At 44.6% G+C, this 14,948-nt stretch overlaps 1 protein-coding gene across 5 annotated transcripts in view; it reads right to left on the reverse strand.

Annotated features, from left to right (window-relative positions):
• Capn3 (calpain 3) overlaps positions 1-14,948 on the reverse strand; it is a 52,959-nt gene that overhangs the window by 27,583 nt on the left and 10,428 nt on the right. For 2 of the 5 annotated variants that reach the window (XM_027422114.2, XM_035446516.1), the window contains exon 1: positions 10,342-10,590. The exons of the other annotated variants lie outside the window; for them this stretch is intronic. In XM_027422114.2, coding sequence (XP_027277915.1) covers positions 10,342-10,590 — 249 coding nt within the window. Of the gene's footprint in view, positions 1-10,341; positions 10,591-14,948 lie in introns of those variants that run through there. 5 annotated transcript variants of the gene reach the window in all.

Here is a 14,948-nt window from a genome sequence, read left to right on the forward strand (position 1 = left end):
AGCAATTGTTGGATTTCCAGGCTGACCCGATGGCGTACTGCCCTGGTACCATGGGCTTTACACTCACTGACCCTTACGCCTCCACAGCCAGCGGTTCACGCCAAGAATGTGGACTACCATCACTCTTCTTTTTCAAACCAGAGAGCTGAGGCTGAGAGTTGGGTGTATTGGTGCGTATCTATAATCCCAGCACTGGAGGGGCTGACGCAGGGGGATGGCTAGTTCAAGGTCAGCATGGGCTAAATAAGGAGACCCTACCTTAAGAGGAACAATAAACAACTGAAGATCAGGGAAGGTAAGAAAGCCGCCCCAAGGCTATCTGCTCTTCTCTCCCACACTAGACACAGAATGGCATATCCCTTGAGTACAGACTGGTATGTACCTTGAGAGGCGGGGCAAAGTGGCTACAGAACTCATGGGGAAAGGATGCTAGTAGGAAAAAAAAAAAAAAGATCTTCCTTTCTAAGATGTGGGACATAAATATTTAGAGGCAGCATATATCCCAGCATCTGCAGGTCTTGGCAGTCTGCAAAGAAGATAGGAAATCTAGTGTGAGCCTCACCTGCCCCTCCTAGGTTGTTGGAAGGGGCAAATCTGCCCAGAACAGCAACAGTGGCAGCTGCAGTTTCCAAAACTAGGTATCACACAGCACATCAGCAGTCAACAGAGGGTGCTCTTGATTTCATTCGGTGTTGGCTTTGCTTTAATTAATTGATTAATTAATTTATTTTATTTTATTTTTTTTTTACTTTTAAGCTAATTAAAGATTTGGTGTTTTGATTTTAAGGTTGTTCTTTACAGCTTCAAGAAACCTTGTTATTCCTGTGAAGTGTTCTGTGCTGGCTAGTTTTATGTCAACATGACACAAACTAGAGTCATCTGAAAGGAGGGAAACTCCATTGAGAAGATGCCTCCATAAGATCCGGCTGTAGGACATTTTCTTAATTAGTGATTGATGGGAGAGGGCCCAGCCCATTGTAGGTGGTGACACCCCTGAGCTGCTGGTTCTGGGTTCTATAAGAAAGCTGACTCCCACAACTTGTCCTCTGACCTCCACACATGTGCCATGAATGCTTGTATTCCCCCTGCACACACAGATACTTACACAATAGATTAAATAAATAAATGTAACTTTAAAAAATTAAATTCTAAGGGATTGTCAATAGGCTGTGAAGTACTAGTAACTGATAAAGACTTTTCAAAGAAAAAAGAAAGTTGTGGGAAAACTAAGCCTCAATGGGCCTGACAGCTGGCCTAGAGCATGCGCAATTGATATCTCCTTTCAGCCATCCTGGGTCTGCCAGAGGACCTTGAGAACAGCAGATAAGAGATGACATGGACCTATGGTCAGCAATTACATCAGGTCAGCAGATGCCTGCTCAGTGGATCTCCTCCCTTGGGGCAGGGTAGGGGAGTATATAAAGCTACCCTTCCTGGAATAAACTGAGCTTGTTGTTTCAACTTGTTCCCGATGCCTGCGTCATTGGTGTCTTGCCTACTTTCCCTCACCCCCTAGGGACACCAGTCGGGATCCTGCAACAGAAAGCTGAGCAAGCTAGTAAGCAGCACTACTCTATGGCCTCCTCATCACCTCCTGCCTCCAGGTTAGTAGGGTAAAAGGTGCCAGTAAAAGAACACGCTGGCCCTGAGACCAGAGCCAAGGGACTACACCCTGACCCTAACCAACACAGGAACTGAAATCTAAATAATCCCACAGCACGAAATCCAACCAATCTCTGAGCTTGTCCCAAGCTCAGGAATTGAGATCCTACCAATCCCCTCCCAGAAAATGTTCACCATGGAAAGCTCCACCCCTAAGAAGCCCTGTATAACCCTGTACCTGCTCAGTTTGGGACTGCCTTTTTTCTACCCTGGCAGAGGCAGCCTCTCTCCTGGATTCCTCCCTCCCAATAAATCTCTTGAGAGAGGTTTTTTGTAATGACTTTCTTTTGCCAGAGCAGAGGTGAGCTGTAATGGCTCTTGCTGGAGCAGAGCGGAGCAGAGAAGAGCAGAGCAGACACTTTGGCTGGGGAAACCTTTCCTTGCTAGAGCAGAATTGTTACACTCAGTGGAAGTGTCGGGACCCAAAAATTATCGAGTATAAAGTATCGGGGTCCAATCCTCCACTCCATTTTCCAGGAGCCTGAATCTCCCATTGTCTTTTAGATGCTGGCTAAATTACTGCCCGGATGGCTTGGCCTCGGTGGAAAATGTCTCCTAGATGCATAACAACAGACTTAGGCCCTGTGTGTGCCCACAACTGTCCTGAGAGTTTTGTCTACGTGCCTAGGGACTGTTCAGGTGTGCCACTAAGGTTAAAAGGATTACTTGATATCAGCTATATAGATGAGAGTATGTGTCTTCTGCGGTCATCCCCACTGTTAGAAAGCTATTTAGGAGGATGCTAGAATAAACCAGAGACTCCAGTTTTCCAGCATGGACTGAGAGCCCTCCTGAAATGACAAGATACCTGTGTCTGGTCCTTATCACCATTGGGTAGCTAGGAGTTTCCTGGTCCAGCACACACACACACACACACACACACACACACACACACACACACACACCGACTCAGGGATGGACCCAGGGCCATTTGACTGGCTCCGATCTCAGCCCCAGGACATCAGTCAGATATAGATAGCCTCTGTAGCGTGGGGCTGGTACAAGCAGGGCCCTGGCAGGGAAGCTGAACAGAGCTATAACATGTGTCTGGTGCAGAGTTGTTACACTTGCACTAGGGAAACTTTCCCAGAGCAAACACTGTGACGCTTTGCTGGGAAGTGGTGTTCCACTGCAACAGATCTGTAACACTTGTGTTGGGATACCTTTCCCTTCTGAGCTGTAGGTATCCCTTAGCTTCTGACTACCAAGACAACTTTTCCTTCAGAGCTGTAACACTTCTAAGGTCCCTGCCTGTTGGAGTTCCTGCCTTGACTTCCCTCAGTGATGGACTGTCTGGAAATATTAGCTGAAACCCTTTCCTCCACAAGTTGCCTTGGTCATGGTGTTTCATCACAGCAATAAAAGCCCTAAAACATATTCTCTGTTTTTGTTTCTTGCTGTCTCCCTGTCTTTCTTCTTACAACCACAAACTTCTCCCAAGTGAGCTGAGGCCCCCACAGTCAAGATGCCTCCTTCTTCCTACATGGGAAGTTGCCTTCATACCACACCAATCCCTCCTGGTGTAGCAACACTGAATACTGTGGGGGTATTTAACCAGTGAACCAATGTTTGAAGTGTTCTACTGGGTGGGAAGGTGTGGGGATGAAATAAACTTGGGAGTATAACTGTTTGAAAATTGTTTTAATGGAAAAAACCATTGAAGATTTTACACAATAAAAAGGTAGAGTTAAAGGGAAATTTGTTTTAAAAGGAAGCTTGTAAAAGTTGAAACCAAGGCCAGGCGTTGGTTGCACACGCCTTAAATCCCAGCACTCGGGAGGCAGATGCAGGCAGATCTCTGTGAGTTTGAGAACAACCTGGTCTACAAGAGCTAGTTCCAGGACAGCCTCCAAAGCCACAGAGAAACCCTGTCTGGAAAAATCAAAAAAAAAAAAAAAAGTTGAAACCAAACAGAGAAAAGGCACTTAAGTACATAACAAGCTGATATGGCATAAACATACACATACAAGGAGTTATTTCAAATGACTTCAAATACAAATTTTGATTATTTATCTCTTTGGGGATCTATCCTGAGGACAAACATCTAAAACCATGAAGAAATAATCAGGGGATAGAGATGTATGTGGTAGAGTGTTTGCAGAACAAGCACAAAGCTCTGAGTTTGATCCTCAGGGCTACATAAATCAAGTGTGTCTGTAATCTCAGAGCTCAGCAAGTAGAGGCCAGAGCAGAAGTTCAAGGTCATCCTCCAGTTACACAGCAAGCCTGGGCTACGTGAAACCATATATTTTTAAAAGACAAGGATACAAACATTATTTCAGAACTTTGACACATTATATAGGTGATAAATAAGAATTTTTTTAAGATTTTATTTATTTATTATGTATACAACATTCTGCTTCCATGTATATCTGCACACCAGAAGAGGACACCAGATCTCATAACAGATGGTTGTGAGGCACATATGGTTGCTGGGAATTGAACTCAGGACCTCTGGAAGAACAGCCACTGCTCTTAACCTCTGAGCCATCTCTCCAGCCCACAAATAAGAATTTTTATTATTATCATTAAGAACTAAGGTGCACTCCCCTGCCCCAAGACAGGGTTTTTTTTTGTGTAACAGCTCCGGCTGTCCTGGAACTTGCTTTGTAAACTAGGCTGGCTTTGAACTCACAGAGATCTACCTGCCTCTGCCTCTGCCTCCTGAGTGAAGGAATTAAAGGTGTGCACCACCTGGCAGATTTTTTTTTTTTTTAGTATAAAAGAAAACATAAAATTATAAAATAGGGCTGGGCGTTGGTGGTGCACACCTTTAGTCCCAGCACTCGGGAGGCAGAGGCAGGCGGATCTCTGTGAGTTCGAGGCCAGCCTGGTCTCCAGAGCGAGTGCCAGGATAGGCTCCAAAGCTACACAGAGAAACCCTGTCTCAAAACAAACAAACAAAACAAAAATGATAAAGTAGGGAGCTGGGCAGAGGTGTTGCACGCCTTTAATCCCAACAAAGGCAGGTGGATCTCTGTGAGTTTGAGGCCAGTCTGGTCTACAAGAGCTAGTTCCAGAACAGCTAGGGGCTACACACACACAGACACACACACACACACACACACACACACACACACACACACAGACACACACACAGACACACACACAGACACACAGGCTGCAGAGATGACTTAGTGGTTAAGAGCACTTGCTGCTCTTGCAGAATGATGAAGTTCAGGTCCTAGCATACTATCTGGTGGCTCACATCCACCTGCAAGACTCAGCAGCACCCACATGTATGTTGACACACACACACACACACACACACACACACACACACACACACGAAATAAATACATTTCTTTTTTTAAAAAAATCACTGAATAAATAATCTTGTAATGTTAAAGTTAAATTTATTAATAGTTTTTGTCTTCTTAAAAACAATTTCCTATTCCTATGCACTAAGAACAAACAAGGGCTAGGTATGTGTACTGTATTAGAGTGCTTACCTAGTATGTGCAAAGCTCTGGGTTTAATCCCAGTACCACCAAGTACCAAAAGCCCAGAAGCAATAACAATAGACAGCAGTGATTTCTGAAGAAGTTGAGCAAAGAAAAGGAACAGGGCAACAAACACTGAAACAGGCTTGACCCTGAGTGCTGAAAGAGCTAGTAGGATACTAAGACTGGCAAGCCAGCATCGCCAACAGGAAAACAGATCCTAGGTCATCACTGGACTTAACATAAAAGAAACACATTTCTTTGGATATGCAGGAAAAAGCCAAGAGACTCCTGTGGGGGCATGCAGATTATCATCAGAGTTTTCTTCCTTTTTTTTCATTTTTAATTAATTTTCTCTTCCCTCCCTCCTCTCCTCTCAATCCCCCTCCTCCTTTCTTCCCCTTTCTGCATCGACTCCTCCTCCTTTCTCTTCAGAAAAGGGCAAGCCTCCTAGGTATATCAACCAGGCATGGCATATCAAGTCGCAGTAAAAGTAGGCACCTCCTCTCCTAATAAGGCTGGACGAGGCAACCCAGCAGGAGGGTTCCAAAGACAGGGAACAGAGTCAGCGGCAGCCCCTGCTCCTACCGTTAGGAGCCCCACAAGAAGACTGTAATGATTTAAAAAAAGAAAGGCGAAGTGGGCAGACCCTTTCAGCAGACCCTGCCAAGGTATGCCACTATACAAACATGCAACTTCCAACAGAGTTAGTGTAAGAGGTCCATTGTGGGACGGAGGAGGGGGAGTGTGAAAGAGAGAAAGGCCCTGTCAGTCAGTGTGGGGACATGAGAGAGGCAGGCATAGAGAACAGGAAGAGGAGACACAAGAAGAGAACTATGACCGGTGGGCACTTTTCTAAAAGGTGCACCTGTCGCATAGCTGGCGGTGGAAAGGCACCTGGCAGCAGGTGATGATGTAACCGCCTCTGCAGCTGAGGTAGGCGGCCCCTCCTACCCCTGTGAACTAACAAAGACCAAGATGCACAACTGTAACATACGTGTAGAGTTATAGAAGAGCCTCGCTGGTCATCAACAAAACAGTGTATTAAGAACATGTACAGCGGGATGTTTTGTTGTTGTTTTTACGAGACAGGGATTCTCTTTGCAGCCCTGGCTATCCCAGAACTCACTCTGTAGACCAGGCTGGCCTTGAGCTCACAGAGATCCACCTGCCTCTGCCTTCCGAGTGCTGGGATTAAAGGCATGAGCCACCAGCTCCCACCTGCATAACAGAATCTTGTTCAACTGAAAAGAAGAACAGAATTTGGGCAGTGAGCGTGGTCAGCAGTGAAGGCATCACTGCCCAGCTTGATGACATGAGTTTAATATCCAGAACTCACTCGTTGAATGGAAAGGCTCTCTCCTTCCAGTTGCCCTTTTAACCTCCACACAGGTACCATAAAAGAATGAAGTTATGTCATTTACAGGAAAATATAACTGGAGAGCATCATGCCAAACAAAATAAACCAGAATTAAAGAAAAAAAACAAACAAACTCACAAACATTGCATGTTTTCTCTTAAATGGGAAATCTAGGTTTACAAACAGAGCAGGGTCTGTGTTTCTCAGTTGGTAGAATTCTTGCATAGCATGTACAAAGCTCTGGGCTCATCCCAGTGCTTCATAAACTGGACGTGATAGTCCAGTAAACCTTCAGGATAAATAAAGTATTTTTATAAAAGAGAATGAGAAAATGACAGAGCCCTTCCCCAGGCTCTGGGACTCTGCTGACCTCCTACAAACCACCGAGTGTCTTCCAACATGTGGAAGCCAGAAGAACAAAAGCCATGCTGTCACAAGTACTGTGTTGCAATAATGCATAAGTTGCTGTTCATCAAAAATAATAAAGATTTTTGAAAAAGTTTAAAAAAATATGAAAGTAGAAAGTCAGACAGGCATGGTGGTAAGTGGAGGCAGAGGGCAAGGAGCTAGGGTTATTTTGGGCTATAGACCAAGTTTGAGACCAGCCTGGGCTCCATGAGATATGTCTCAAAAAGTCAATTTTTTTTAAGTTTTGTTCTTTTTGTTTGTTTGTTTTTGTTTTTTTGAGACACTATAGTTTGTTCCAGAACTAGTTCTGTAGACTGGCCTCAAACTTAGAGATCCATCTGCCTCAGCTTCCAGAGGGCTAGGATTAAAGGTAAGTGCCACCATGGTCCAACATTTAAGTTTTAAAAAGAAAGTACAAGGGTGATTATTTGGGAAGAGGAAGGATAGCAGTAGGACTTGGAAGAGGAAAGTAAGAAAGAGTAACGGAGAATAAATATAAGCCAAGTAAAATATATACATTATGAATATGTCATAATGAAACCCATTATTTATGTGTGTGTGCACGTGGAGGCAAGAGGCCAACCTTGGGTGTCATACCTCAAGTGCTCTCTCTCTCTATTGTGTTTTTTGAGGTAGAGGCTCTTGCTAACCTGGAGCTCACAGAGTACACTAGGCTGTGTAGACAGCCAGTCTCAGGGATCCACCTGTCTCTGTTTCTCCAGTGCTGGGATTTGTAGCACTTTCCACCATGTCAGGATTTTTAAAATAAGTTTTTGGGGGTCTCGGCTCATCATGTTTGCACACCAAGACCAAGTGACCTCTTCAGCACTCACTTTTGCTTTTTTGATACATGACTGGGAAACATACACTATCTACCATGTGGCTGATTCTTAAGATTGGAGCAGGAAATATACCAGATGAACCTAGAGCATTTTGTTGTTTTGTTTTGTTTTGTTTTTGATACAGGGTTTCTCTGTATTGCTTTGAAGTCTCATCTGGAACTGGCTTTGTAGACCAGGCTGGCCTCAAACTCACAGAAATCTGCCTGCCTCTGCCTCCCAAGTTCTGGGATTCAAGGCGTGCACCACCAATGCCCAGCCCCGGAGCATCTTATAATGATTTAAAATCAAAGATTTGAAAACAAACAAACCCGGGGATTTGTTACACAGAGATAGGAGCCACCTGAGAACTTCCATTGACTATAGTTGGGATAATGGACAACGACACAATAACTCAAAATAAGGCACAAATATGCACAAGATGTACATAGAGAGCACACAGACCCACATTCTCACGCAGAATTATCCCCCATAATGTTTAAGATACTCTGCACTCAAGGCAGTGGAAGGTAACTTTCTAGTCATTAAGTGTGGGCTTATGGGTAGGTTCTAGCTTCTGAGAAGAAAAGGAGGGGGAAAGAAACTTCACAGTACAGAAATTTGATGGGCATTTCAATCTGGCTCAAGGTCAACATCAGACTGAGGAGGCATGTTTACAGCCTGTGCCCTCAATTTGTGCTGTGATAAGAAGGTACTTGCTTTCTGCGGTCAGCCTCCTCAAACCACATAAGCCCAGGACCGGAGAGATGGCTCAGCGGTTAAGAGTACTTGCTGTTCTTGCAGAGGACCCTGGTTCAGTTTCCCAGCACCCACATGGCAACTTACAATGGTCTGTAGTTCTAGTTATAAGGGCGCTAGTGCCCTCTTCTGGCCTCTAGGAGTACTGCACACATGTGGGGTACATACATGCAAGCAAAATACTCATACACATCAAATAAGAGTAGAAATTATTAAAAAGAAACAAACAAATACACAAGCCCAGTCTAGTCAGGAGAAAAGTAGAGGCAGATACCAACTGAGAGTCATTCTATAAAATATCTCACTAGTGCTCTGTGAGACTATGTAGCACAAGGAAAACCTGAGAAAGAAGACTGAGGAGACATGACACCTAAGTGAGTGTGTAAGGGAGGAGTCTTGGAACATAAAAAGACAGTGGGCAAGTGTGGGTGCTGTTTTCAATAACATATGAATATTGGTTACTGATAGAAAATGTGCCAGGTCGTGATACAGCAAGGAAAACTGGACAGAGTACAGTCATTCTCCCTTGTCTTTGGGGTAGATACCAAGACCCCCAGAAATCTGAAACCATGGCTAGGACCAATGCCCACATATATTAGACTCTTTCCTGTACATACAATGAAGATAGCTTAATTTATAAATTAGTCAATAAGAGACGAATCATACTACAATAAAATAGAAGAATTAAAACAATATACAATAATGGAGGTTATTTGAAACTTCTGAACTTTTTCAAAAATATTCCACTTAGTATTGTTGTACCACCGTTGACCACAGGTAACTAAAACTACAGAGAGTAAAACCACAGAGAAGGACTACACATGGGATCCAGTGCTATCTTTAAAAAAAATTTTTATGTAAACCTGTAATTGTAAAATTAGAAGTTTAGAGCTGGACAGATGTCTCAGTGGTTAAGAGCACCAGCTGCTCTTCCTGAGGATCTGAGTCTGGTTCCCAGCACCACATCAGGGCACTTACAGCAGTCTGTAACCCCAGCTCCAGGGGCATCTGACACTTCAGACATCTGTGGTCATTTGCATTCATGTGCCATGTGCATGTACCCACACGGGCACACATATGCATAATTAAAATAATACAATTTAAAAATCTTTTTAAAACACAACAAAAGTGAATTTAGAAGCTAACTAAAATATAAGAAATCAAAATTTACATGTATGCTAAAAAAAACTCGCCTTGCAGATCTTCTGGGTTTGCACACACATTCCTTGCCAGCTCCAAATGCAGCAGGCTCTTTTACAGCTGTGGGCACCTCCTTGCAGAAGAGCTTTGTCCCACATGCTTCTAAGCACTTTGACCTTCCCCACTGACATGCAAGGGGCTCCTAGGATGTCCCTTGATAGGGCAGCCTGGATCAACTGTTTCACTCAGGAAGGAGTCTGGCTGGTCAGTGGGGACCTTTCTGTTTAAACAGACTTGACACCACGCTCATGAGCCAGCTTGGGCTAGAAGGTTAAGGCTCCTGCCTCCGATTTCTTTACTATTTGCCCCTTCTGTGGACGCTAAAACTCCAAGCCTCTATTCTCTTCGCCACCCCATTCTCCCCTCCCCAAACTCCTCCTCTCAGGAAGAGCTGAGCTAGCTGATTCTACTTTACAATCCTATGGAGATTCAAGTCAATGCATTAGCACTCTGAAAATGCCTGCAGTCTCAGGGATCTAAAGGTCCTCATTGTGAGGTTCAGGAATAGAAAATAACATCTTTAGTCTCTAATGGAAGAAGCAAGGTATTTGGGGCTGCGGCACATGGGTAAGGAGAACCCTAATAAGCTACTTGCTCAGAGTTGGGGTGAATCCATGGCCTCAGGCTCTGACCACTTCACTCCCTGTTCCCCAACAGCTGTCTGCGGATTTCATGCCCCCTTTATCCCTACCTTTGGCCTCTTCCATGTGATGGCCTTCATCTTGGCTTTCTGGCTCAGCTCATGTGAGCCAAGGGCCTGCACACCTGCTGGGAAGATGCGGTCTTCAAAGAGGCACTTCTGAGCCAGACACCGTTGTTTGAGAGCGACAAAATCCTGCCCCTCAAACTTGAGAGGTTGTGAGACAGTGCCCTCTCCATTCCTCCTGTCCCTCTCTCGGATCACCCTGTCGCAGAAGAATCCCGGCAGCAGGTAGGGCATGATGACCAGCGGCAGCACTGGGCCTTCACTGCGGCCTCTCTCCTCTCTCCTGCTGCACCCTCAGCCCAGGCCTAATCCTCTGGTGAATGGCCTGGAGCCTATATAGCTCCTCCACCCTCAGCAGCTTGATGCGAATGAACACAGTCCAGAGAAAGGCCGTGGTCAGAGTCAGCAGCTTTGGCTAGAGGCCCCTGAGCCCATGGTCTAGGGGCAACACATGCAAGTCAGAGAGGGAGCCAGGGAGGGGAGAGAGCAAGCCAGAAATGGCAGGGGGGACAGACAACAATGGTTTGTAGACCTTTAGGGCACCTCGAACAGCCTTGCTGGGACTCTTGCTTTAAAAAGAGAAAATATAGTTTCAGAGAACTCCCCCTGCCTCAGCAAAAGGCATTCATGCCTTTGACACGGGCCGTCAATGGGATATAGCATGGGGCCTTCTAAACATGCTGTATACACTAATCCTATACAGGCCGCTGAATGCATAGGAGGCATCCGCTCTGAGCCTTTGTCTGAGGGTAATGAAGCCTCATTCTCCTGATGTTCCTGCCCCACCCCTGCAGACCTTGACTGGTCTATGAGGATATGGAGGGCAAGTATCTGGACCTCAGAGCAAAAGACCCTATTACAGCTGACCCCTGGGTGAATACAACACACCCATTGCTCTACATTTATCACCTCTGGGTCAGGAAGTGTGGTAGTTGGGAGAGGCAAATAGATGTGGGTTGGAGCTCTTCCCGTTGTTTTGTTTCATTTTGATTGAGAGATGGGGTCTTATGTAGCCCAGGCTGGCCTCACGCTTACTATGTAGCTTGGGATGACCTTTAATTTCTCATCCTCCTGTCTCTACCTTCCTAGCACTGAAAGCACAGACATGGACCATCCTGCCTGGTTGTGTGGTGCTTATTGGGATCAAACCCAGGACCTCATGCGTACCAAGTGAGCTCTTTACCTGCTGAGCTACATTCCAGCCTGTGTGTGCTAGAGAACTGTTGCTAAGAATGCTTGGTTCTCCCACACTTTCATCAGCAAGGTAGGACTGGCAGGCGGCACTCCAGAAGGAGCTCGCTAAGCTCCACTGCCTTCATCTACTCTGTATATCTTAAAGTTACTCTTCCAACTTCAGGCATCCACGTCAACACGCAACACCAATGTGAAACGGAGCTTTCCAGTGGGCGTGACAGCACATACCCACAATCTCAGCGACTGAGAAGTTGAGGCAGGAGGATTTCTTTGAGTTACAGGCCAGCCCAGACAACATGGAGAGTTCTAGGCCAGCATTAATTACATAGATTGTAACAAAAGGAAACCAAACAAGCAAAGACAGAACAAAATTTAAAAATTAATAAATAAAATACAAGTTTTTAAGGCCTAGTCTCAGGATTCAAATATCCCCCCAAGTTGAGGTATGGGCTGCATCTCTGCATTTATTTACTCTCTCTGTACATATTATTTATTCTCTCTCTCCCTCTCTCTCTCTCTCTCTCTCTCTCTCTCTCTCTCTCTGTGTGTGTGTGTGTGTGTGTGTGTGTGTGTGTGTGAGTGTGTGTCAGTTTGAGTGTGTGTGTGTTTGTGTATGCTTTCATGTGCAGGCCAGAGGTGTTGTTCCTCAGGTTCTGTCCATCTTGTTTTTTGAGACAGAGCTGGGAACCACAAGTATAGGAGACAATTTAGCTTGGAACTCCCATTTGGTTTGGGGTTATGCACCACCCCCATACTTGTAGTAATGCATTTGGTAGCCTAATTCCCTCACCCACTAGTACTACTGCACACACACCTCTCTTCAAACAATGCTCCAGCAACCTCAGAACCCCCAGACCCCAACCTGCATCAGGCTACATATACTCCCATCTCTGAATAATAGTCCTTCCCCCATTCCTGGTAACAAACAAACATTCAAACATCCTCTCTCTCTCTCTCTCTCTCTCTCTCTCTCTCTCTCTCTCTCTCTCTCTTTCTTTTCGGGGACAGTAACCAACTTCAAATAAGGCTTTAGCCTCTCTCAAGTGCCAACAATGGGTGAATTAAGCAAAACTAAGGAAGTATTTCAACATTTTTACTCTACCATTTATCAGGCATCAACTATTATAATTTTGAAATGCTGAACAAAATCAGTAAATAAAAATAAAGCCTATGACTATAGAAAGATAGTAGTAAAAATGTTCCAGAACCTTCTGTTGCAAGCCATAAGGCATTATGTTACAAGCGTCTGTTCAGGTAAGAACCTTATTGGCCTGCTACCAACCCAAACCCAGGGTCTAAAGGGGTAGGTGGACAGTAGATAGGTAAGGCCCCACCCATATAAATGAGAGAGCATCTAACTAAAGGGTTATGGAAACAGCCTAATGCCAAGTGTTCACCAAAACCAAATACTCTCTAAGGTCTAGAGATCCAGCTGCTATATGGAAAGTATTTATTTTTACACGGGGTGGTTCCTTTTTGCTTTGGAGAGAGGGTCTCCCCATGTAGCATGGGCTTTTCTCAAACTCGGTGATCTTGCTTGGCCTTGATGCAGAGATCACAATGATGTACTACATGTCCCAACTTAGCGCTTTCCTGAGACAGATGGTTTCTATTTAATGTACCAAAGAACTCAAGGGCCAATCTGGTCTGAACTGGTTTTGGGTATGTGCTCAGTCATACAAAACTGAGTCCTCTAGTAACTTTGCAGGGACAGTAAACCACTATCTATGCCTTTGCATAGCTGGACGTACGTATGATCAATGTCAGGTGCATTGTGGGAGGGGACATTGCACGGTAGGGAAAATGAATGTATGGTGTAATCTATCAATCAAAATGACTGCCCAACTACACCCCTTACCAATCACCTCCTCTGTCTCTTATATAACATAAAAGGAAGCTCCAAACCTGAACTGGGCTCTCCAGCATTCTGACTCACATGGCCAACTGTCCGTCTTGACATTATATTCTCCACAATCTGTTTTACCGCTTCCCTTAGAATATAGTTATCTTGCTTTTTTTTGTAAATCTATGTGACCCCTTATTTTCAATTCTTTGGATAGGAGGCCAAGACCCTGGGAACACCCAGCCCAGGCCCTGACCACTGTAACAACAGGGTCTCTCTCTGAACCTGGTGCTCACTGGCTAGGCTAGGATGGCTAGCCAATGAACCTCATGAATCCACCCATCTCTATGCCTCTAGTGTAGGGATTACAGGGGTACACTCTAGTACATCTGGCTTTTTCACATGGGTTCTGGAGACACAGCTCAGATTCTCATGACTATACCTCACTTTATACACGAGCTGCTTCCCAGCTCCAATCTCTGCAATTTAAATCAGTTTATTAGGAGACTCTTAGGTCCACTAAAGCTTGAAACCATGATTTTTGTCATCAGGGTACTGTAATATCTGTGAATTATTCTTAATTAAAATTGTTTTTTTTTTTCTTAAATGGGATGGGATATGGAAGGGTCGGATAAGGAGGGACATATGAGGAGGGTTAACTAACACTAAAGACTATTGAAAATGCCTCATGGAAACCTCCTACTATAGAAACTTCCTAAAATATACACATATAAAAGGAGTTTAAATGGAGTTACCCCATAATGGTGGGGTGGAGGGGTGACAATGCCTCCCTCAGGCACTGTAGGCTATCAAATAAAAACCCCAATGCCAGGTATGGGTTATCTATTTTTATGTTGTTGCCGGGCGGTGGTGGCGCATGCCTTTAATCCCAGCACTCGGGAGGCAGAGGCAGGCGGATCTCTGTGAGTTCGAGACCAGCCTGGTCTACAAGAGCTAGTTCCAGGACAGCCTGCAAAGCCACAGAGAAACCCTATCTTGAAAAACCAAAAAAAAAAAAAAAAAAAAAGACTATTTTTATGTTGTTGATCACTGTGGACATGATTTCCCTAAATATTACAAGCTATTGTTATTGCTCTTGCTTACCCTCCAGAACTTGATGGTAATACCTAATCTACCTAATCATTGAACACACCACACATTTCAGTCATAGAACATGGAGATTCAAGCTGGTAGCAAACAGAAAGCTTCATCTCTACTGGGTAGCTTTTATAGTGCTGTAGTCTGTTTACATTTCTGGGGGAGAAAAGTATTAAGCAATTTTACACAGCCACGAACTCTATGAACTACATAGAGTTCTCTACATACTACTCTATGACTGTCTTGGCAAGAAAGCCTTACTGGCTGGCAATAGTGGCACCAATGTAATGGGAGTAACCAACCAGTTTCTGTCCGGATTTAAAAGCCAGTCCACAAGACAGAACTAATGCCTGGCATTGTTAAATGAGCCAAAACCCAGTGACTGGTTAGGTCATAATACCTAGGGCTCTAGTACTATCACTTTGCAAAATAGACACAGTATTAAATTTCCCTCTAA

Source organism: Cricetulus griseus, chromosome 6 (genome assembly GCF_003668045.3).
Source record: "Cricetulus griseus strain 17A/GY chromosome 6, alternate assembly CriGri-PICRH-1.0, whole genome shotgun sequence".
Taxonomy (NCBI): domain Eukaryota; kingdom Metazoa; phylum Chordata; class Mammalia; order Rodentia; family Cricetidae; genus Cricetulus; species Cricetulus griseus.